Raw genomic sequence first — 26,536 nt, forward strand, 5'->3', positions numbered from 1 at the left:
TAATAATATAGGAATTTACATAATATTATAATTTTATACAATATATGTACCAAATTTTCCATAGTTTGTTATTTTCAATGGTTTATTCGATACTCTAGGCATAGTTAACTTTTGACTTGCACTTTTGTTAAGTTCTCATCTGCAGAGAGCTAAGACATGCAATACTTGATTATTTAATTAAGGTTATTGACATATATTTTTCTAAAGTGTCAAATAAAAAATATGGTAAATAGATAAATAAATACTATTATTCTTTTTTGTTGATGAAAATTATCTCTTTTTTTTTTGTTACAGCAACAAAAAATATGATACACGTTTTAGCATGTTGAGAAATATCGCATGCCACAATTTCAAATAATTCTAGTTAATTTATTAATCAGATGTAAAATATGCTATTTATGTTCGTATCAGAAAAAAAGGAATAAAAATTATCTTGAAAAAGGTTGCAATACTTGATTATTTAAATAAGGATACTGATCTCATTTTCTCTGGATTTTCAAGGTAGTGAAGGTAGAAGAGGAATAGATAATTGCCATCATTATTATTATATTTTCTTCTTTTTTTTTTGTAAATCAATAAGAATTGTGCCTATTTGTTACTATATCATTGATGCACATAATATATAATTTAATGTATCGCAGAGTTTTAGTAATTAGTTAATTAGTAATTAGTAATCATTTAATTGGTTATTTAAAAAATTTAAATTTCTTTAATAATTAGATTACAATACTAGATATATAATTTGTGCACTCCTCAGAGGAAAAGTATAATATAAATAAAAATGCATCTTATATCTTTAAAAAAATTGTGCAATTTGATCCATCAGTTAATATCTTTAAAACGAAGATCAAGCAATATCTCAAAAATGAAGATATAATAGATAACGAAACACTGATCGGTAGCAGCTTACAGATTTTGTTATTACACACTCTTAACAGATAATTGCTCTAATCTATCTCTGTCAATACCAAAACAAACAGGAAAATACAAGATAAAATCGAACCCAGTGAAAATTCCTTCAGAGATTAAATAATTCATTTTCTGTATGATGTTATCATCATAGAAAACCTCGGTACACAGTGAGAGTGAACGAGATATCGATCATCAGTGCTAACTAATTGGCCTTACAAAAACCAGGAAAGAATCTTTCTTAAATAAAAAGTTCTTGTATCTGGGTACAAACGATGTCTCCCCGGTCCACGAACAAGGGGTCATTATTATCGTAATATTATTCGAATTCACAAAGGAAACAGGTTAATCTTTCCTCTGGATGAAAAGCTAGAATTGTAGTGGAAAGTCGGTCGGTACTAAGAATAACGCTATGTTGTTCGGTTTGAGTAAAAGTGTCCCAGAAGGAAGGTAAATGATTTGCAAAAGCAATGAAAGAGTGCTTCGTCGTGTCGAGAAGACCGTTTTTACTTTCCTCCCCGTTAAATCCACCGTGGCGAGGCAATAAAAGATAATTTAGAGATACTCTCGTAGAACGAAAGCAAGTGCCCCTAAAAGTGGAAACCTTTCACTCCGCAGGCCCAAATGGATGCTATTGGAGAAATTGTTGAATCCTAACGCGAGACTCTTCATTTTGAAACGCGTCGTTTTTTCCCCTTTTTGTTTTTCCTGCCCGTAATGTAATTTCCCGAGTCTTTGCTTCGCTCTTTGGAACAGATGATTTCGATATTTGTTAGCTGTGATTTATAATAATTAGGCGATTTTTATTCATTTAACTCGTTGTGATGTCTTACAGTAATACCTATACATACATATGCACCTATACTATATATACCTATACTACTATATACTACTCTATTAATACTGTATATACCTATAGTACTATATACAACTATATTATTACTTACAGTAATATCTATACATACATATGTACCTATACTATATATACCTATATATACCTATACTACTATATACTAATCTATTAATACTATACCTATAGTACTATAGTAGTATATACAACTATACTGCTACTGTATATACCTATGTTACAATATACTACTATATAGTACTATACTGCTCCTATACTGCTGCTGTATTATATCCGTATATATATACTAATACCTATACTAATACCTATATAGTCTTAATGGTGAGAAAAAATCCATAGAACTTTGCCCTATTCTTATCCTTCAACTACCAGTTCAAATTACAAGGTTGCCTCCATATGGATTTGATATTAATTACTAAGAATTACAGACAGGTTCCTTACCGGTTATATCGCAGCTAGTAAAAATGCAGTAACAGGTTTAAATTAGCGGACAAATTAAAATTTATTTAAACTTTAAGTATATAGTAGATTCGATGATAAAATTTATTGTTTTAAACGTGTTGAAACATGTATATATAAATATATTTGAAATAATTAGTGGAAGCATTATATATGATATAATTAATAAAAAATATAGTATTATACATATATGGTATAATAATTAACAAGAAAATGTGATATTATATACATGGTATAATAATTAATAAGAAATGTGATATTAGATATAGTATAAAAATCAATACAAAATGTGACACTATATATGTTATAATAATTGATAAAATATATAATACTATATATGACACAGTAATTAATAATAAATGTGGAATTATATATGACATAATAATTAATAAATATAGCATTATATATAGTATAATAATTAAGAATAAATTATATGTGACATTATTGTGACGTAATGATTAATAATAAATGTAATTATAAATTACATTAATAATGATTAATAATAAATTTAATTGTAAATTGCGAAATACATCATTATTTATATATATTGTTATTTTCTTTTCAGGGTGGATTCGCACAAGTCTTCCTCATGACCGATGTCAATAATGGAAAGGAATATGCTTGCAAGATTATTCGGAAGAACCGAATGCAGAAGGTCCATATGCAAAAGGTTTGTACACATCACACAAACGAATCATTATTATTCAATTTTATTTCTTCGTGGTTCATTTATTACATTATGTTTCACTGTTGCAAACCTTTTCGTCGCCATAATAATTCTCGATAATTTATATTTCAACATAATATTCCAATTAAATTATCCAAAGGAATTTTTAAGAAACGTGTACGTCATTTAAACGTAACGTATTGCGATTATTCCATATTTCTATTTTCTATTTTGAAACTTAAAATTTTCACGTTGAGAAGACGAAGTTCCTTTCGGAGATTCGCAAATGTGTAACAGTCGTTTGATTTCGTTCCAAATCATGTTCGGATATCCCTCGGATATTCCTCAATTACGAGACTATTAATAAAATTCTTGTGTTCAGGGAACCATAATTTTCGTATTACGTAAACGTGTCATAATATGCAAACATATTTATAATTTTCACTTTTTTAGAAAGCAATACACTCTAAAAAGAAGCGTGCTAGAATGTCTGCGCGAACCATTTTTAATTTGCATTAGTGAATATAAAATTTCTCTGAACACAAACTACCGTCTCGTAATATTCATTAATCCCTCGAGGATATTTGAATATCTTGAGACATCTGACTTCGTATAGAAAAATGCTTTTTCAGATCTTCTTAAATTTTTTTTTCAACATTCATATTCATATTTAAATGTTAGAATTATTATTATTGATATATTATTAAATGAATTATTATAGGTTGGACATGTTTCAGATATTTTATTTTCATATTTTATGAGAACATATGGTGTTGTGAAACAGGAATTATTAAGCGTGTATTTCTGCTCGCACTCAAGACTTTCGTTAATGTTTTCATTGAAAATATAAATAACACTTCTCTTTTAGGACATTTGTTCTTGAAATTTCTAAGAATATCTATGAATCTTTTTTTTGTTAATAAACTAAGTTATATAAAGTAAATTATTGATGCAAACTAAATTCCATTTTTTGTTAGAGTTTACTGTGGGATGAATACTTTATACATTCGCTATATTCGAATTGCAATTTTATCTCTAGAACAAAGTTTAATAAATACATGATTAAAAAGAATCAATTTTTACAATATTAAAAAAATATTCCTAAAATAATAATTTTTTTATTAAATAGTAATTTTCTCCAATAATTAAATAGTAATATTATGTAGTATTATAGTAATAATATTATTAAATAGTAATTTTATCTAGTAATTAAATAGTAATATTATGTAGTACTATAGTAATAATATTGCTATTTAAATATTGGAAAAAATTACTATTTAATAAAAAAAATTATTATTTTTGGAATATTTCCTGCAATAATTAAATAGTAATATTATCACTATAATACTATATAATATTACATAATACATAACCCTAAATAGTAATTTTTTCCGATATTTTTATTAATAGTAATATAGAGCACAACCCTTCCCCTGTAAAATCCCTTTTGCCGAGATAATATCTCTTTGAAGCTGTTCGAGGAACACTGGAAATTATGGATACTATCATTTTGTCGTGTAGTATACCTATAATCAATTGTGTAACGTTATCTCTTTTCTTATTCTGTTTCTTCTGAGATTTATATCTAATCTTTTTATCTACTACGATGGTTGAGATACTTATATTCTTTTATAATAGATCAAACAAGTTATTGCAAAGCCAATAAAGTTATCGAAAATCTGTTTCAAGGGGATTATATTGACCTATAATCCTTTAATCTGTATAAAATGCAATGAATAAATATGAATTATTCACTATCACGTGTCAAGTGCACACAGTTATACTACTATTATTTATTTCTTATTGCCTATTTTTATTTAAAATTAAAATCAAAAAATTAATTTCTATTGTTCATTGTTTAAAAATGATTTTGTTCCTTTATTATTATCCTTGCTATTATAAATTGCCTATTATTAACATTTAATTGCTAAAAATATGGCTCTTATTTAAAAATCAGGAAAAGGTATATACAGTGAGTTCCATAAATTTTGTCTACTTGAACATCTTCATTATTATAAACAATATACAAAATGTTACTTACAAATGTTATAAGAACAAAAAATGGAAAAAGTATATTCACCATGTAGGAAAATAAATCTTCTACAAAAATTGAAATCTTAATAAACAATTTTTAAAATATATTTCTTTTACTAGAGGAAAGAAATTAAATTAATAATAATTGTCTGCATTTTTATTAAAATATTACACAATATTGAAATCATTTCTTATGGAAACTATAGCGTTTTCTTACTTTCTTATTTGTCTTTTTATCTTTTGTTTCTCATGTACTTACATATATGAATTTTTTCTCTTTTATTTTAATGCGTAATTTAATTTTCATTAATAAGCATTTACTTCATATTTTTTATTTCTGCACAATGGCAAATATTTTTAATAGTATTAATAATATGCGTTAATAATATTTGTTATATTCATAAACTTTGGAACAATAAAATTATTAATTTTCTAAATAAACCACCTCCTAATATTTCCCATTTTGTTATATTTGATTCAGAGTTACAATATGCGCAATTACTGTGTGTCTGACGAGTATACTCGTCATCGTTCGATTGCAATGACTCACCCAAGTAAACATGTCCAAACCAAAATTCCACCGTTAAAGGGTCGAAGAAGGAACACGATAAGTAAATTCAAAATCAGGAACGCGAAGACCCTCCTGAATATGAAGCTGCTAAATCACACGAAGACTATCATTAAGATAATCATTTTGAGTTTTGCAGGTGGCCAGAATGGTTGCGAGTATAATAATGATCTATTCGTTGTAGATCGCACGTGAGATTATGATCCACAAAGAGCTGAATCACGTGAATGTTGTCCAGCTGCATCACTACTTCGAGGATAACCTTAACGTGTACATGCTTCTGGAAGCCTGTCCTCGAAAGGTATCGTATGTCTCTCGTACCTACCTGCCTGCACATTTCCTACGACACATTCTCTTTAGACGATCGCAAGAATTTCCTAACCTTCTCCTTTCGAGTCGAGCCGATCCCCGTTGTATTCGAAGAATGAGAGAAGTTCGCTTACCTGTTAGCTGAAGCCTCGTTTTTCCAAAGAACTCGGACAGAGAGATCACCGAGAACTCATTCAGTGCTTGAAGCTTACGCCTGACTGGGGAAGAATTTATAACCAGCTTGAAGAATTAAAGTTGCTCTGCTGCTCTTTCCTTGGTATCTTTCACCGTCTTCATACTGAAGAATAAAAAAGAATATTTTATTCCTTTTTTGTCAGATTTGGGGAAAAATTAGAGGTTGAACAACATCTTTTGGAAAGATTTATTGTACTATTTTGGTTAGGGTTGTTCTTTGTAAAATGGTATAATGTGGAATAAAATAGTTTTATAAAGTAGTTTAATATAGAGTAAAATTGTCTTGTCAAGTTGTAGATGCAATATAGAGTGAAACTTTTCTATAAAAGAGTGTGATATAAAATGTACTTATAAGATAGTACAATATAAAATAAGATATAGTAGATACAGTGTGGAATAAAATTCTTATATATAATACAGTATAGTATTGAATGAGATAGTCTTCTAAGATAGTATAACATAAAATAGAATTGCTTTATGAAATAGTGTAACATGAAATGAAATAGCCTTCTGAAATAGTACAGCATAAAATAAAATTGCTTTATGAAATAATACAATATGAAATAAAATAGCTGTATAAAATAGTAAAATATAGAATAAAATAACCTTATAAAATAGTACAATAGAAAATAAAATTGCTTTATGAATTATTGTAATATAGAATGAAATAGTTTTATAAAATAGTACAATATAGGATAAAATATTTGTATAAAATAGTGCAATATAGAAAAAAATATTCTGACAAGATAATATAATATAAAATGAAATAGCTTTGTAAAGTAGTATAATATAAAATAAAATAATCTAATAAAACAATATTGATTGATCTAACACTGATTATGGTAATTATCAATAGTGGCCTGAGAAAATTGATTGAAGTTTAACATAAAATAATTTATAGACCGTTTTTTGGGGGGCAAAGAGCAATTTTAATTCTTCATAACTGTTATAAATTATTATCTTTACTATTTTGCACAATGTATACCATTGGTACATGCTGGCTGGATGAAACTATGGGTACCTATACTTTGGCAAAATTTATGATTTTTAAATGAGATATTTTATAAAAATAACTTGTAATGCTTTAGACTAATATTTTTTTTAGTTCACAAAATCATATTGATCACTTTAATAGTAAGGCTATATAGTAGCCTTACTATAGTTCATTGCATAGCAAAGATTAAATAAATGTAATTTTAAATAGTAACCTGTTTTATAAGATAGCAGCAATTTCGACTTTTTAAAGTTCTTATTAGTTCTTATTTTCACTATTATATAAAGCGTACGTCGTTGATACGTGTTAGTTGGTTGGATGAAATCATGGGTCCCCATGGGCATCACATTTTCGCGCGAGCAGAAAAGAGAACGAGCACTTACACTCTCCATGACTAATCGTCCACTTGTTTATACCGTTAGGATGTGCTGGTCCGTCAACTAATCGCACGATTATCCTTGGCTTCTGAAATCGTTAACATTGCTAATAGTAATTTCTTCATCTAATAAGCCATTGAAAAATGATAGAATAATAAAAATAAAAATATTACATACCTATCGTTAAGATAATTCAAAAAGATATTTAACGTATTAATACCACGTTGGTTTTATAAAACTTGAAGCTCGAATATTTTATAACTATGAATGTATTGAAGTTCATAACTATCATTAGATAAAATAGTTTATGGCTATTGATATGTTATGCGACAAAAGTATATGGTTTATAACCATAAATAATAATATTTTAGGACAAATTATGTATATTGATATTTATAATAATAAAAGTAAAATTTAAAACAAATTTTTTTAAATATTTAAATATTTAGGAGGCAAGAAATTGGATACAATAATAAAAAATTCTGTTTTTATCATATTTAAACAACGTAATATCATACTTAAGAGATATAAACTTTGATAAAGTATGGAATTGTACTTTAAAATAATTTATGAAGGTGTGTAATTCAAACTTCGTATCCATGTTCTTTTGAAACAAAACTCGAGTTCTGTCCGCCAGATGGTGCACGAAGCTGTAAAGGATTTCCATAATATTCCGTTTACACTATTTCCCATTCAATAACACGTGTTGGTAGATTAAAAGTTGTTCGAAAAGAAGTGTAATGGGTTGTCGTTCTTTTTCCTTCCGACAAAGGCAAAGTAACGTTTGCAAGGAAGTTTATAACCTTGAAGAAGGTAACAATTATCTGTGACGTGGGATACGACGTTTTCCTTGAAACAAAGTAGCGACGCGTCATAAATTCTCGAAGCTGACTATAAGGGTTAAGTGAATCTTCTTTTTCTTACAAAATTGCCGGTTTTAAATTAATTTACACCTTCACAGTGTATCGTTAAACGTAACACGAAATCGCGTGCTCTTCCTTCTTTGTAACACTGTTTCCACGAACGGTTAATAGGAATCGGTTTCGTGCACGTGTTCCCCTTTAAGTGCTTTCGGGAAATAATAAACTAGTCCGTTCGTAGTTTTCACTATCCTTTTAAGTAAAGCGATGTTTTTAACATGTGTTCAAGCAACATTTTTTATAATTCGTTGACATAATGTTAGTTTAAATCAGATTCGGGTATAATTAGGTTGTTTAGGGACGATAAAATAGAATTAATATAATTTAAGAGGAGATTTAATATGCCTGCCATTAAATTCGTGGAACGTATCGCTTGTTAACCTATCTTTTTTCCGAGGAGACCTTACGCTTGCTATGCAATTGTGTTTTATATTACGTGATTTAAAATTGATAACAGAATACAGATAGGTGTGTAATATACTATAGAAAAATGTACAAATTACATTTCTTTTTATTATGTAATTTTGTTATATTTTATTTTGACAAAGAAATTTTTGTATAAAATATATTTTTTTTCACTTTTATTAATGTTACTCAATCGATATGTATCAATCAGATTTTTTTAACTACATTTTTTTTTAATTATGTTAGTTTCACTTCAAAATTTAAATATTTTGTGTAAATATAAGAACTATATAAACGAATATAACAAAATGTTACTTGTGTCAACAATGTCATTTTCAGAGTTAAAAAATATGGATATTAATTTCATGACATCTCTTCTAACACATTTTCAATAAATTCCCCTTTTTCCTAATAGAATTATTCTCTAATTCCTATTAATCCCATTAATAAAGTATGATATTAAAAACTGTACAGTATAGTTTAAAAATGAGTTACAGCCATACTAACTGTATCGTACACCCTATCACATAATTATGTCCTTTCAAAATTAAGATTCAATAATTTAAAACAATTTTAAAGTTTCTAAATTATCTTAGTAGTAAAACTGATTTTCTCATAAATTTTCTTTAAAAATTCAATTAATTTTTAACCAATTTTTTTACTTTCGTGTGTTTCTAAAAATTCGTTGAAGATATGAAGAAATAATATTTATAGGGTGTTCCAAAATTCACGCAAGATTTGAATTTTGCGCTATTTCTGCGATAAAATGTTGCCAACAAGAAAGAAAGAGAGCGCGACAGCTGACAGTTCAGGGTTATTAAAAATGGAATGCTACACGAAAGAACGACGCGTTTTCATTGTTGAGCAATATTTACAATTTTTAATTAAAAACTTGTGTTTTCTATCAAAATTACTTCTTGCGTGACTGTGGGATACCCATTGTGTTATTAACATTCTTCATACTTGATTATTAAATATACAATTTGAATTGAAATATTTTAATAAAAAAAGAAAAATTTAACACAGTTCAATATTATCAGAGTATCGAGTATCATAGATCTCTGCATGATATATATTATATACGACATTCTCTCATTAGAATCGTGTCACTTTTGTTTGACAGAGCTTGATGCACGTGCTGAAGTACCGTGGCAAAGTCACGGAGCCGGAAGCACGGTATTACATGAAACAAATGGTAACCGGCGTTGCGTATATTCATGCCCAGAATATTGTACATCGGGATTTGAAGCCAGGTAATATGTTCCTATCGGACCGCATGATCGTCAAGATCGGAGATTTTGGACTGGCGACAAGGCTTGACGGACAGCCCAGACGAGTGTAAGTTTTCCTCGTTGTTTGCTAATCATACTTTTAGTGTTACATAGGACTTTGCTAAATATAACAGAAATTGTACGCACAACTTATTATTGACTATTTTTAGTTGAAGCAAATTCAATTTGATGTTAAACACGCAACTCTGATATTCTATTTAAATACGTGATTATTTACAATTATTAGGTACGTCTGACCGATGCAGCGACCATGACACGTGTTGTCAAGGTCAACGTCCTGAGAAATTTTATGTATAATTATGTACTTACTGTACGTTATAATTATGCAATATAATTATATAATTGTCTTTGGGTTCACTTAGTTTAATATCCTGTCGTACTTTTTCAAAGACTTTTTAAGGTTAGGTTTGTGTAACGATTAAAAAATAAATAAATAAAATTGGGAATGAGTTTCATGATAATAATTCGTGCTATTATTGGTAGAAATTAAGAATGTTCCAGTGGTTATATAGAAAAATGTAATTATTAAATTCTCGAAGTTCATATTGTTAAAATAATTTAGGTTATATATCTACTATATTGTTTCTCACGGAATCCATTGAGTGGAATTTTTACTCTGGTTTCTCGCCAAGCATAATGTACAAGGTGTCCAATTTTAATCGATAAATGCAAATTATTCATAAATTTCCTGCTGTATAAAAAAGTGATTTATGCATAGAATATTTTCTAGAAGGACCTAAAATGATATAATTACGTGTTCTGTAGGCACGTAAAGATCATATGTAGGCCAATTATGTTTTTTAAATAAAATTATCTAAGTACGTACTTCACAAAAAAGGTTCTAACTCATGTATATCGAAAAATTATGAATTTAGCAATTGTTTCAATTTGAATGTTGTTATGACAGCGTCATTCTTTTAATTTTCCTTTGCATTTGGTGACTTTTTCGTTACAGAAACTATACTTTTACTACTTAGACGATACTTTTAAAACGGCAAATAAGAAATTATATACAAACCAAGATGTAGAATTATTTTACCTCGACATTCCACGCATTGTTGGGTAATTTTAATTTTGATATATTAATTAACATCCATCTTTAGAATCTGATTAAATGGCGACTGAGGGTCGCCTCTGGAGTGCAAATGGTTAATGTATTTGGTTTCTGTAAGTAAAGTAAGCAGATTTCTTAACAATATTCAAATTAAAATACAATCTTTTGAACTAGTAATTTTTGTGTAGACATGAGTTAGTAGACATGAGTTTGTAGATCGATTAATGCATTAAGAAACATAACCTCTTGAGAAACAAAGCTAGGTACTCTATTTCATACCACTCTTGAAATTATTTAATTTTTGTTTGAACTATTTTCTCTATGTATCTGGCAGTTTATTGGTAATTTACATTTATCGATTCAAATTGACCACCCGATATGTGTCGAGTATGTGCATTACTGTTTGAATCAACAAAGTTCATTTAATAGTCGACAGCCAGATATCCATATCCTTCGTCATTCAGACAATTGTAATATTTCCAACAGTCGAAAGTAATGGCATTTGGGTTTGATTCATTTGCAGATGATACCAAGTTAAGTCTCATGAGGTTTATTATCATTTAGTACCATAAATAAAGCTTCCTTAAATTCTTAGTGCCAAAAATCTACCATCCGGCAATAAATTGTCTTTTATTGTATACATTTCTATTTGCCAATTTCTAAATTCGCTTTCGATCTGAGCACAATGTTCCTCTGTCTATAAAACATAATTTATGATGAAAGGTTTGTGTTAGTTGTGTCAGTTAATAGCCAGCTATCTTTAAACAAATGCTCAATTCGTTTCGTAAAAATCTTTATTTGATTTAATTTAATTTTACTTAATTTATTTAATTCATGGGGTTATATCCATTAGGCTACAGCGATTTCATACAAAATCAAGCACAGTAATGCAAAAAAATTAAAAATTTAAACAATAAACTTTATTATGATGGTTGATCAAAAATGGCACGAGGATTTATATTATAAACTAATTTTTAAATTATAATTTTTCTTAAAAAAACGTTTTATTTTGATTGTTAACACATTGTACATCGAGTCGGTAATATTGCATGATTTCGCTATTACTGTTTCTATGCTTATTGGCATTTGTTATCGTTTCTTCTTTGTATCTGTTAAATTTTTACATTTAGTAATAATATAATACATTTTCTTGAAATATATTAACCTATTAAATACTATCATGTGCTATTTATAATGTAAGAGAAAATCGACTTTGAATATTCACAGAATACGCGTGCACTTAACTTTCGCTATGGCGGAGGGACCATCAGTATATCAGCGCCCTCAGTGTATATTCAAAGTCGATTTTCTTGACAACGAAGCTTCAAATGAAAAAATTTTATTCTTCATTTTCGATTTGTTTTTTGACGTAGAATCGTCAATTTCCCGGTTATATTTCCGTTGCTAGGATACCCTGTATGTATGTATGATACAGTATGTACTGTCTTATAAAATATACTATTATGCCATTGTATGAAAGTATACATAAATTTTCAAAAATATTTTTTTTTCGGTCTTCAAATGTTTCTCATAATAGTTAATATCTTGTTGGTGTACAATGCGTTAACATGAAACGCAGTATATTTGTATACTGAAATTTTATCACGAACGAATTTCATTTACTTTCTACATTTAATGTGTGAATGCTGTAAGCTTAGGAGAAAGAGAAAGAAGGAAAGTGAAGGAAAAGCAAGGACGTCTAAAGTGGGGCCAGCCAGTAGGCTCATCAATAAAGCTATCCTAGAGAATCCGTGCTTTAGATGCTGAGATAGCAGAAGCTAGAAAGGAGGTTAGAATCGCATTTGTAGGAAAGGGATGGTTAGAGAGAATTTTCGAGAATTCTCTTTTTTCTCTGTGCACTCACCTGGTGCTAATTGTAGAAAGGCTACTTTGTGATATGTACAGTGTAGTAGAATGCACATATGTACGTAGATCTAGGTTGCTTGGTAACGTCCCACGAATCTTTCTTTGTAGTTGCACTCTGTTCTCGTGGCTTGTTTATCAGTCTTTTGTACACCCGTTTTATTGTTGTCCTTATTGTCTAACATGGGCACCGGTCTCCATGGATCAACTGGGACTTTAACTTCACGAGTATCGATCTGAATAAATAAGTTTTTCATTTCCCGACTCAGAAATGTATAGTTCATCGTATGATTGGTCGGAGAAGTTTCCATCAGTTTGTCATGTCTTATGAAGAAGATACTCCTTGCATATAATTTTTCTTTTCCCATGATCGAACTCGACCTTAAATTGTCTCTTATTCCGTGCTACAGAAAATATTCTGTGTCTTGAATAACAGTACAACTAGCAAACTAGTCAGGATGTCTTGTTTCTGATATTTTATTTTTACAGTTAGTGAAAACATGTGACTGTTTTTAATGATATATATATATCGATTTTTGTTTGGATGGAAATAAGGTTGTATTTACTTTTCTGTCCCAATTACGTCACTTGAGTATAGTACATTTATCGATGGCTATGATATTAACTTTTTAACTCTGCAACTTATCAAGTCAGGATTTTCTACAACCTCAGACGTATAAATTTGTAAAAAAGAATTAATTTCAGTTAGGTTGATTGCAATTTAAGCAAATGAAAGTACGAATTAATGTACCTAATGCAAACGTAGCATTAGAAGGCAAGGAATTACTAAGGCAGTGAATTATTACGTCCAAAACAGCGATAGTCTGCGTGACAGGTTAATTCGCCATTCCTAGTTAACAGGTTAAAGAAAATCCGTGGGATGTATGGTCTATCTCGAAAAACTCATGTTTCTGGCTAAGTATATATTCCTGGCTACCAAGCACTAGAGTTTCACTGAGATTGTGTGTGTAAAGGTCTTCCCACCTTGTATGTAATATTGCTGTTCTGATATCTCTAGTAGGATCTAATAATAATCACAGGACACATACTTCTTGTCCAGTGGTCAGTTTCATGGCATTTGATTGCACAGCCTTAAAAGCTGACGGTGGAACCTCTCAACCATACCGTTAGCCGTGCAATGAAAAGCGGTTGTACGGATGTATTTTGAACCGGTTGAAAGTCTTGTCAGTCCCTCTGAACTAAACTGAGGATTCTGAATTGCTGGATAACCTAGAGTTTGGTTGGAATCTGTCATATTTTTTCAGCTATACTAAATTTTCTTCCCTATTACATAGTAGTTTCCATGGTGAATCATTTTCTTTTTAGTGGGATTGCTTCTTACTCAAGAAATTAAGTAGTTCGTGGTATCTTGCATGCGAATTTTTGTTACGGCAACAGTAGAAGGCAGGTCAGAAAGTATATTTCTAGAAAAGATACGGTTAGCGAGGACTTTCGAAAATTTTCTACGCGTATCCCTCTGGTGGCGAGTGCGAGAACATTGACAAATGCGCGTCGTGTTATCGTGAATTACTTTTTGTTATTCTAGTTACTGTTACTACTTAATACATACAGTCGCCCAAGAAAGTATTCGCACGCCATATTTCAAAAGAATTCTCGAACCCAAAAATTCTGATTTTAATGAAAGTTTGCGTGCACGTAAAGTATAACGAGTTACGCGCGCGGTAATTTTTTTGTTGGTAGAAAATGACCTTGAAAGGGTAAAATCAACGACTAATGTTTTAACAGTTTTTTTTATTCTTAAACGCGATCTCAGATGAAGAAATTTTTACTATAGATCGACAGAGCGTCAAAAGTTGAATATTTTTTATTCGAAAAGTTTTTCTTTATACAGTTTTACTTTATACTATACAGTTACATATAAAAAAAAACAGAGAGATCGGATTGTAACTTCGAGTTACGATTTCACCCACGTGAAGTAACATGTATAAATAAAAAAAATTGAGCCATATGTTTTACGTGCACACAAATTTTCATTAAAATCAGAATTTTTAGGTTAGAATATTCTCTTAAATTTGTATAATGTTCGAATATTTTCGTGAGTCACTGTATATATTTAAATGTATCATTTCGTCTTGTTTATATTTACTATTATTTTATAATATAATACGTTTCCTTAAAGTTTACAAGCAGCTTATATTTTATTAAAGTAGATTCGTGGAAACTACGGTTTTATGGTATACGCTCGTAAATAATATTATATCTGTGGATTGTGAAATTTATTGGAACAATAAATTTATATAAATATGTCATTGACAATATGTTTATTTATATAAGTACAGTAAAAACCTGGTAGACCGACATAAAATAATCCGGTTCACTTGGTCTCGATCATGATCGTATTTCACGAACGTAAATCGGTAACCACTGCAAACCATACTTCGAATGGATGTAGAGGTCGCCACTATATATATCGAATTCGGGTAGTGGACGAATAAATTACATTACTATATTAATAATAATTGGTCTTTTAAATTATTTTCTTCTTTTTTTACCGCAATAGGTAAAATTAGGTTATAATCTAATATTTAATAGGTATAATTTATACCTAATACTGGATATGAATAATAATTTATGATTAATTAATAATAATTCTAATGCTGGATTATCCGAATTCTACTGTATATTGTAAATAAAATTACTTATATATACAGGATGTTCACATTTAATATATGAATAAAAATTATTCGTAAACTAATAGCTATATACATAAATAGTTTCAATAAAAACTGAATGGTTTGGAGAGGGATATGGTTTAGTATAATTAGTGTTTTTGTAGATGGACAAATAGAAGTCATATGAAGGTCAACTTTGAGATGTTTATTTAAATGAAAATATATTTCGTAATTAATTAATCGGTGCAACTCCAGTTTATTATTTTTAATAAACCTGAAATAGTTTATTATTTTGGAATTTATACATGTGGGTACTATTTTGGATAGATTTTAGTTTAATAAGTTTTTAAAATCATTTTACGTATTTTTATATCGAAGAATTTGTGATATTAAACAGGCAAAATTAAACGTGTACTTAAAAATTTTGATGTTCATAGATGTTAAATTCAAATTACCCCCACTACAATCGGTATCTATACTATTACCATTTTTCGATATATAGAAAAGCATTTCTTAAACTAGTGATTTTCAAGATGAGTAGCGTTATTTTTTTTGTAAGAAATACACCTATGTTCCCATTTGAAAAATTAAAGTTGGTCTTCATATACGTAATTCCTTCATCTATAAAAAATTGAATAGATAAAATACTCTCTGTCTCGAAATCATTTAATTTTGCTTAATCTATCTTTTTTATACCGTGAGTAGTAATTTACATTTATAGATTAAAATTGGACACCATGTATACATATATATTTTCTTAATTAATTTTTTTAAACAATAAATATGTTATATACATCTTACAATAATTTGCAATAATTTTATTTGCAATATACTCTAAATAATCAGTTCATTTTCAAATGAAAATATTTAATTTCATTTCATTGTTAATAGTAATTACGAGGATGAGTAATTCTAATTTGATAATCGGAGAATACTTGCATCAGTTTTTTAAAGATAAATGCAATCAATTATAAAAATTTATGTCATTAAATTCAAGTTCAATGATTTTGATTATTTTATAAACACTAAGTCATTTATCAGTTAAAATAAAACACACTTAAAAAGATAATAATTTTGTATATACACGAAATTCGCATCAACTATAAACACAATTTGATGAAAGTATATAAACAATTACCATGGGTATATTAAAGTGTATAAATCTGATGTTCTAAATATGTTTACACTTTATTGAATCTTCTGAGATAACTATAAGGTTCATTGATTTTTTTTTTTTAAATAAATAAAATATCTTCTACTTATTTGTTTGATCTCAATTTTATTTATTTAATCAATAAATTTTCCTTTTGTGAAGTGTTTTATATAAATTTATCGATTGTAATTTTATCTTTTAAATTTCCAACCAATTACTTTAAAAATATGTTGAATAAAATCCAAATCGAGAAACTCTGAACTGCAAAAGTAGTTATAATGGATACATTACCAAGAAAGTACTTTTCAAAAATACAAATAGCGTAGTTAAAATTTTATTCTTGAAATTTCTATTTATCTTTAAATTAACAAATAGATAAATTAATATATGATAAATTTAACTATTTACGTTCAATTATAGTATATTTAATATCTTTGGTATTTATAAAGGTCTAACAAAGTATACTTAATATAATTGATATAAAAATATATTTTATACAATTAAATATACCTATAGCGATTATATATAAATTTTCATAAAATCATATTTTTATTTTATTTAATTTTATCTAACAGCTGAATTAGAATCTTCGAAATATTCAAAAACATTGCATTTTATTAAACATTCGAAATTCTGGAGAAGTATGTGATAATTTTTAATTTAATTTTAATTTTTGAAAATTAAACACATGACAAAAATTGTCAGAAAAGTATCGAATAAAAATAAAATGATTAAAATCAATAAATAAATTAATAAATTAATTCATTAAATTAATAAAATTAATAATTAAGAAAATGTTCAATTACTTTATTTATTATCATAGTAAACGTGAATAATTTTTAAAATTATTGGGATGTATTCACCTTCAACTGCAATTATAAGAACTCATGGGCCATAATTTAATATTTTTACAAGGAAGCTCTAGTTTAAATAATATTTTGTAGAGTTATACAATAGGCAAAGATTATACAAGCATACAGAGAGTGAGTCTAGCAACAATTTAACTGCTTAATTTCCTCCTACTTCGAGAAGATCGTTTTACAGTATTGCAATAGTTGCATGAAACACAAAATACATGATAAATTCATTTCTTTCAAATTTTGATTCTTTTAAATTATTAAATTATTAATTATCATGAAGTGTATTATATTACAATATATTATGCAATAATAACATTAAATATATTAAATAAATTAGTACTAATCATAATTATTCTACTAAACCACTTTCACAATTATTATTAAATAGCTGTTATTCTATGCTCCGTTATTTTTCGACTTAGATTTATTAACCGAAAACGAACGAAAAACACCTCACATTCGCAAGAGGTTAATATGGAGATTAACGGAGAAAGTTGGTTTCCTAATTTTATCATTAACATAACACCCTTGTCACCGAATACGAAATGACTCTCATTTTTAACGACCATATAATTAATATGTATGAAACGATTATTTCTTATTTTCTCATCATTAAGGTTGCTTTATCTGTTGCATTTTATATTTATGTACGTTACATGTAATCCTTTCTCATTTACATTTATATTAAAAAAGCGTCGTTCGGGCACGAATAGAAATTTACGTGTTTCTTATGTCTATATAGACTCAAAGAACAGCAACTTTCGCTCATCCGTTATGAGCACAGAATACTAATTTACATTTAAATTAAACACACGTACGATTTCTTGTAATTACTAAAAACTTTTTTAATTATTTGCAGTTTTTACAAGTTATTCATATTTCTGCGTATCGGCCATCTTTACCGAAATAATTAATTTCTCCATTAATTGTTATTTTTCATGTTTCACATAAAATCGAAATAATTAGATTTTAATCAAACTTTAACGATTCAGTCTCAACATGTTTTTAATTAACTTCATTTATTTCAAGTAGATTGTAACATGCATACTAGATACTTTGTTTACTTAGAATTCTTTAATATCTTCATTACATTTTGTTATGACAGATAATTGAAGTAGGAAATATCATATATAATTCTTTGTTTTAGATCCTTCTTTTTTTTTTTTGAGTTTAAGGCTATAGACATTTTTTGCGCATTAATATAATGTTCATAACGCAACATTATAGTGTACTTATTTGTAAATGACCTTGAATGAAAATCGCGAATGAAAAAGCTTCGAATTCTTTGTCTTTTCTGCGAAATTTGTTTATACTGCAATAAATGTTCAGAATTATTTTCATTGTTTTCAAGTTGTTTTTGAATACAGTATACGAAGCATTTCTTAGCATGATCGATCATCAATGAAGGAATAGTATTGGAAACGTGTGAAATTCTTCTCTGAGACCAAATATTTGTTGCAGAACGAACAAATTTTATACAAATGACAAAGAATGTTGAGCTTCTTAACTTCTTCTTAAGTATCCAGATTTGTCCTTCAAGGTCATTTGGAAGTGATGGTGTAACAAGTCGTTGCTTCAACGTGTACTGCAACGTTGCATCGCAAGAAGCACATGTTAATATGCAAACACTGGCGATCACCTTGAAAACTTGGGAAAGAAGTAATCTTGACAGAATTATGAATTATAATATTCCTGGTTTTGAACAAAATTTGTCATGGTACAATTCTTTGCATACGCAAATATAATAAAAATATTAAGGAACGCATGGTAAATGAAGATTGTACATGATATATAACTTATTAAGTATTTTAGTATTAAGTATTTTTAAGTATTTTATGGTGCATTTAGTGGATGTAATTACTGTTATAATATTACTTTGATGGTGAAAGTATAACTACAATAATATTAAAATGATTAATTATTATAATTACTATAATATAAAAGGTATCGAGAATTTTACGAACATGGCTGTTTATTTTGATATAAACACTTTAATTAAATTCGATCACCGTGTCAGTATCTGCAATTAAGTTTCAACACGATTTTAATTAACACATCGACTGCAGGATGAATTGTATATGCATATGTCTTATCTTAACTCTATAATGCATATACGATATATATATTATTTAAAAAGTCAAATTATTTAAGCATTTTGTCACATTTCCATTTTGGATATTAAAAACCAACATGTTGGTTTCATTTACTTCAACAAATAATTGCTTCAATCCCTGAAACAATTGATATATCATGTATTAAGTTAACTTTAACCTCAATTTTTAAATTTCGATTTTTCACTTCATTTTACATTTTTTCCTTCAGTTTTCTCCATATATTTGTACCTCATTATTATTATTTCCTATACTAATGAGTTGTCATCCCATTTAGACATAATAAATAAGTAAATTGTTTATTGAATTTAAATATTTCAATAAATTTCGCTCATAGCGCCTTCTATGCTGCTACTCGCAAATTAGACACAGACCGCCGGATAACCTCTTACCAGTTCGTGACGAGACGGCAAAGTTCGAGCGGGATCGGGCGAGATGTCGATATACCCGTTTTGGGCGGGATTTCGAAAGTTTCGAGACCCGAGATTTGACATGCGATTTGGAATTTCGATCCGATTCCGCTTGAACTTTGCCTCATTTGTCTCGTCCCGAATCCGAAATCTCGGGATCCCGCATACCGCTACTGTTTACCCAACGTACGCGTAACGGGAACGTATATGTATTTTTCTACGACTTAAGAATGATGATTAGCTCCGTAGTTTGTATATATAAAATTGTAATAATTCATTTATATTCATAGGACGATATGCGGAACACCGAATTACATCGCACCGGAAGTGTTGTATAAGCGAGCATACAGTTACGAGGCGGATGTTTGGGCACTTGGATGCATACTTTACGCCCTGCTGGTAGGGCAACCGCCTTTCGACACGACGTCACTGCAAGAAACTTACGACAGGATATGTAACAATCACTATCGAGAAGTCGACGATTCGATAGCGAGCCGAAACGGGCAAGATCTCATCAAGTGGCTTCTACAGCCGAATCCTGAACTCAGACCTTCTTTGGAAAGGGTTAAGGAACACGCTTATCTCACCAAGGAACATGTACCAACTTCCTTGCCTCTTATTTCTTGCTACCAAATGCCACGTGCCTCTGTAATCAATCCCGTGTCACCGCCTTCATCGAATTCCATTAATTCTAGAAATCAGAAATTTAATAATACTCAGGTAAAACAACTGACGAAGATAGTTCTTTATTTGTTAATGTAAATCGATGCAAATTTATGGAAAAGAGTATTTCACATTAAACTTTTAATTTATTAAACATTTTATTATTGTTCAAAATTTTTATAATTTATATTCATCTATCAAAAATATTAAAGGGAATAAATTGAAGAGAATAAATAAAAAGTATATGAAGGTATTGAAAATGTAATATAAATAGTGCAGGTGATTGTTTTTTATATCTATAATCATTAGTATCAACGCAATTATGTGTATTAGTTGATTGAGAAGTTAATTTCGAAATGGAGATTGTCATTAAAATAATTAGAAACAGTTTTTATAAAAAAAAGGAGGAAAAATAGAAATTAAATATTTACTTATGATTTTCAAGTAATAAGCTATCATTAACATTTTTCGAATAATAAGAAATCTAAATAAACTAAAGGACAATTATATTTGTAGAATTACACCTTTTTTAATTGAGATAAAAATTCATTCAAATCATCAGGATATTTTAAACTTGACGCTAAGGAGTTTTGAAGATATGCCTACTTACATTTTCTTTTATATAAATGACATAGGTATTTTCTACATTGAATTATATCTTATATTTAATATTTTTTCAATGTTATTTGTAAATAGTTAATGTTTTACAATATATAATTAGTTTTGTTAATCATATTTTAAAGTCATTTTAATATTTATATTTTTTACGTTATCAGAAGCAATAATTTCCTAGTTTTATATTTTAATTGTATAAACACAATTCATATATTTTAACAACTTTTCTTATATAAAAACTTGTGAAACTGTAAGTGCTTCCTTTCTACAAAGTAATAAAAAGTTGTGAATGTGTTGTAAAAAGTGAGTAATGGCATAGAAATACTAAAATTAAGTTAATTAGTTCACGAAAAAAGAGCAGATAAAATTAATTGCTAAGAGATAAAAATCATTGCAATAAGTAGTCTTACGTGGTCTTCATGACGTAGTTCAATGTACCGGAAAATGATATAACATCAATAATAAGTCTTCCTACTTCAAAATTATATGAATCTGAGAAAGTTCCTATTACAAACAGAACAGGAAACTTTCTGTTTCCGACAATTGTCTAGAGAAAATAATACCAGATGAAATTCTAGTTCCATAGATACAGTAAAACGACTGGTCGATAGTCAGCAGCAACTTTGAAAGGTCAAGTTTCACATCGGAAATACCTGAAACTGAAAAATAAAAAAAAAGAACAATTGCAGCGAGTTAAATAACGGGAGCATTCAATACTGACTCTGTGATCAATACACAGCAACCTCAGATGCTTGATTGATACATACATATTTCACATTTTATAACCAGACTTTCATTTGCTCATGAGAAAATGATTGTAATTAAATACAATTTTCTACTTTGATCTGAAAAGAAAAAATTAATTGTTATAAATGAACCACCTGGTATCAGTACAAAGATACAGCATTGAAATATAGTAGTACAGTGATATGTAATTAGAATAAGAGGTTGCAAAATTTAAGTACATACACAAGTATGTAACTCTTAAATCACATGATATTATAAAAAATTAATAATTTTATCGTATATTCTTGCTTATGTTAAAAATTGACAAGGAAATTTTTATTGTTCAAAACAATTTTTTTATTTATGTTATATAAAGAAGTAATAAATACATACAAAATTTTAAGGAAAAGATTGTCAAGAAATTATAGAAAATAACATTTAAAGTTACAATTAGTTTATAATAATTAAAAATAATGATAAATGAATAAAAAATATATTTTATGATAAATTACATTTTGCGTAATATTTAATCAAATCTAGGGCATTTTGATATTTATATTTGCATTCTGTATATGTAAAATAAAAATATTGATTTCAAGTCATAAATTCAAAATTCTAGGATATTTTATAAATTGATACATAATTAATTTATATTAAAAGAACAGAGTTTCGAATAATTATAATGTATGCAAAAGCTATTTATGTCATTTTTATAATGCTATTATTCCAATATAACGAGATTCAAAAATTACATATTCAAATTTTCGACTTGACTGGACTAAAAATATAATTTAAATATATTGGTTTAAAGAAATTTCAAGTATTAAATTTACACTATAATGTTCAATTTAAGAATAAATCAAAAACTGAATGATTTTTAATTTTTAATTTTGATACTTTTCCATATTAATAAAATATTGTTCACTGATAAATAATATCATTTTATTCAATATTTGATTAATCTTTTTATTGTATTTACAGTTTCATTCAACTCAACAATCTCAACAACTGCATGAGCAACTGCAAGATGATGAAATAAATCTTTCTCAACATACCTTGCAAAAGGCATCAAAATTGATCAGTTGGCTAGCCAGGAAGTTTCGGGAAGTTCCAAAATTCAGACAAAGATTAAGTAGCGTTCTTTGTCCAGATCATAAGAAAATGGGATACACAGCTCAAAGTATGCAAATGCATCAAGCTCTAGAAAACTGTATCACAGAAATAAAGTTTAAGAACAAGCTGCGTAATCATCCGCCTGTAAGGGATATCGTGCCTTTGTTTATCACCAAATGGATCGATTATTCGAACAAATACGGCCTAGGTTTTCAACTTTCTGACAAATCTGTCGGCATTCTCTTCAACGATCATACAAAAATTAGTTACACACATGATAGAAGGTCCGTATATTTTGTTTCAATATTGTACATTTTAACCCTTTCATGTAAATTCTTTTTGACGATTTATTTATTAAAACCAAGTGGTTCACAATAATTTTTAGATATGTTTTCTTCTTTTAGTCTAATCTAAGAGGAAAAAAAAATCTTTTTTCCTTATGTTATCAAGTAAAAAAAAAAATATTATTCAATATAATAGCCATCTGGCATGAATCTAATTTGTACGTGCTTCTTCTGATCATATCAACAAAAAATATAGTATATTTTTTTAGTATGTAGAATTGTTGTAATTCATTTTGTAATTGAAGGAAAAGAAAATGAATTAGACAAAAATGTTGTTTTCAAATTTATACTGCAAAGGGTTGAACATTTTTTTTTTTACTGTGTATTTAACTTATTTAAAAACATATTTCCATTTGCAAAGAAGGGTGGAGTATGTAACAACTGACGACGAAGTAACGCGATATCATAGAGAGGAAGATGTTCCAGCTACTCTACAGAAGAAACTTGTACTTCTGCAACGCTTTACACAATATATGAATAAATTTATGACTGAAGGTAAATCATATTTCATACAATTTATTAATGCAATGTTAACATTATCACAAGACACAAATCTTTCTACATTGTTCCATTTAATTTAAAAAATTTCTTAAATGATATATTTATACATTTAGATTTTTTAATGTATTAAATCGGTTTAAAACATTCTGTTACTATAAAAAATTGTTAGGTGTGAAAAATTATAAAGTTTCGTATTTTATTAGTTATATTTTGATAAAATTTGAATAATATTTGACAAAATATTAGATGTAGCAAACAAATAAGATTAGAAAGAAATAAGAAGTTATAAATGATAGTATAAATAGATTTAGTACAACACTAACTTAAAAACAATATACAGCAAAGAAATATTGATAATTTATAAAATATGGAACTAGGTAAAGATTGTATATATTGCTTTGATTTATTTTTAATTTGCATAAGAGTAATTAATAATAATAAAGCTGCATAATAATTTAATTATATTATTTACATTTTTTTATTGTAAATAAATTTCATTAATTTACATATATTTACATTTCGTTAATATGTAAAAATATAAACATATGTCAGTAAAGAACAAAGAAATGAGAAAGAATATTAATTTAATACAATTTTAATACTTTATGATTTCTATTTATATCTGTAGAAGTACTTCTATTAAATTTTATAATTGTGTTTATAAAATAAACGGTGATAATTAAAAATTATTCATTAATTGTGTTTAAGGTGGTGAAATTAAAAAACATCGAGTTCCACCAAAGCACTCAAAGAATGTTTGTGTACCCAGAATGAGAAGATGGTTAAGAACTGATAAAATCATTATGATGGAACTGTCAGTACCCCTTTTACAAGTAAATTTCTTTCAAGATCATACAAAACTTGTAGTCTCACAAGAGTCCCCTAACAAAGGATATTTAATTACGTATATCGACACCAGCAGACGTACATCTTCATATTGGTTGAACGATATACGAGATTTTGGTTGTACAGCAGATATCTACGAACGTTTATATTACGTTTACAAAGTATCTAGAGAATTCGCAGAAATGCATAATAATACAATCGCTTGTATTATCAAAGATACGCCACAAAATGTGTCATTCGTATAAAGATTGAAATTTGTGTCTTATGCAGAAAACTGTCTGTTCTATTAGCTGCACTCGTACAATTTTTTATATGTTTTTTTGTTTTTTTTTATTTTAAAAACTGCCTAACGTACTTCATAAATTTGAGAATCTAGGAAAATATACATTTAAAGATCATTTTTTAAATAATTTACAGTTTTTTTCTTTTCTGTTTGTAAATTTCGTTATAATACATCAACATACGAGACTTATTTAGATTTAGTTATTTAGATTATATTAATATCTATGAAACGATTGCCTTGATATTATAGTATATTGATTATTATTATTATTTAAAAATGTATAGATAAAGTTCCAATATATATTTAACATCAATTTAATTTTTATAAGGACATATTGAAATATTCTATTAATAATTAATATAATTTTTGGGGCACGAAAGTTCGTTGCATGAAAAAATTTAATTTTAAAAGCTTTTTGGAACGAAGAAAATGTAGTATTAGTGAAAACTGTTAATAAATGCAAAATTTTTGTTTCATTACATTGGATTCTTGAGACGTTAAAAATATTAAATACTAAATAAAAATTTAGTACTTAAAAATAAATAAAAAGTGTATAAGTAATACATACACTTAATAACATATATTGTTGCATACTGTTAATAAAAAAAAAGTCTAAAAGTAGCGAGTATTAATTTTACATTGTAATACATACATATTTTTATATAATAAAATTGATAAAACAAAATAATTAATTAAGATACAAAATTGAGTAATTGAAAAATAAAAAAAATATAATGTTATACAAATTCTTTATTGTTAAATTGAAAAAATTTAGCAATTAAAGTATTTCATGCATATAATTTTTATAGACTCTTTCTTATGAATTTAGTTCATATCGAGTGCAGCTAAATGAAAGACATTGTTAAGTAGATGTATGCAGGCAAATGTTAGATGATGTTTGAATTGTGCGATCGATTACCCTTTTTTTTTTCTTTTTTTTTTTTTTTAAAAAAAAAATAAAAAAATTTGGATTTTTTTTTTTTTTTTTAAAAAAAAAATAAAAAAATTTGGATTTTTTTTTTTTTTTTTAAAAAAAAAATAAAAAAATTTGGATTTTTTTTTTTTTTTTTAAAAAAAAAATAAAAAAATTTGGATTTTTTTTTTTTTTTTTAAAAAAAAAATAAAAAAATTTGGATTTTTTTTTTTTTTTTTAAAAAAAAAATAAAAAAATTTGGATTTTTTTTTTTTTTTTTAAAAAAAAAATAAAAAAATTTGGATTTTTTTTTTTTTTTTTAAAAAAAAAATAAAAAAATTTGGATTTTTTTTTTTTTTTTTAAAAAAAAAATAAAAAAATTTGGATTTTTTTTTTTTTTTTTAAAAAAAAAATAAAAAAATTTGGATTTTTTTTTTTTTTTTTAAAAAAA

General features: G+C 27.4%; 1 protein-coding gene across 2 annotated transcripts in view; it reads left to right on the plus strand.

Moving 5' to 3' along the window:
* The window catches only part of LOC108549221 (serine/threonine-protein kinase PLK1), a 47,801-nt gene extending 22,630 nt beyond the window's left edge, over positions 1-25,171 (plus strand). The window contains exons 2-8 of one of the 2 annotated variants that reach the window (XM_017902507.1): positions 2,802-2,906; positions 5,690-5,806; positions 9,829-10,043; positions 20,372-20,801; positions 23,067-23,482; positions 23,904-24,037; positions 24,752-25,171. In XM_017902507.1, coding sequence (XP_017757996.1) covers positions 2,802-2,906; positions 5,690-5,806; positions 9,829-10,043; positions 20,372-20,801; positions 23,067-23,482; positions 23,904-24,037; positions 24,752-25,134 — 1,800 coding nt within the window. In that variant the 3' untranslated portion in view covers positions 25,135-25,171. The remainder of the gene's footprint in view (positions 1-2,801; positions 2,907-5,689; positions 5,807-9,828; positions 10,044-20,371; positions 20,802-23,066; positions 23,483-23,903; positions 24,038-24,751) is intronic. The other variant, XM_017902508.1, reaches the window with a different exon arrangement.
* Positions 25,172-26,536: the final 1,365 nt, after the last annotated feature.

Source organism: Eufriesea mexicana, unplaced genomic scaffold (genome assembly GCF_001483705.2).
Source record: "Eufriesea mexicana isolate 0111107269 unplaced genomic scaffold, ASM148370v2 scaffold1849, whole genome shotgun sequence".
Taxonomy (NCBI): domain Eukaryota; kingdom Metazoa; phylum Arthropoda; class Insecta; order Hymenoptera; family Apidae; genus Eufriesea; species Eufriesea mexicana.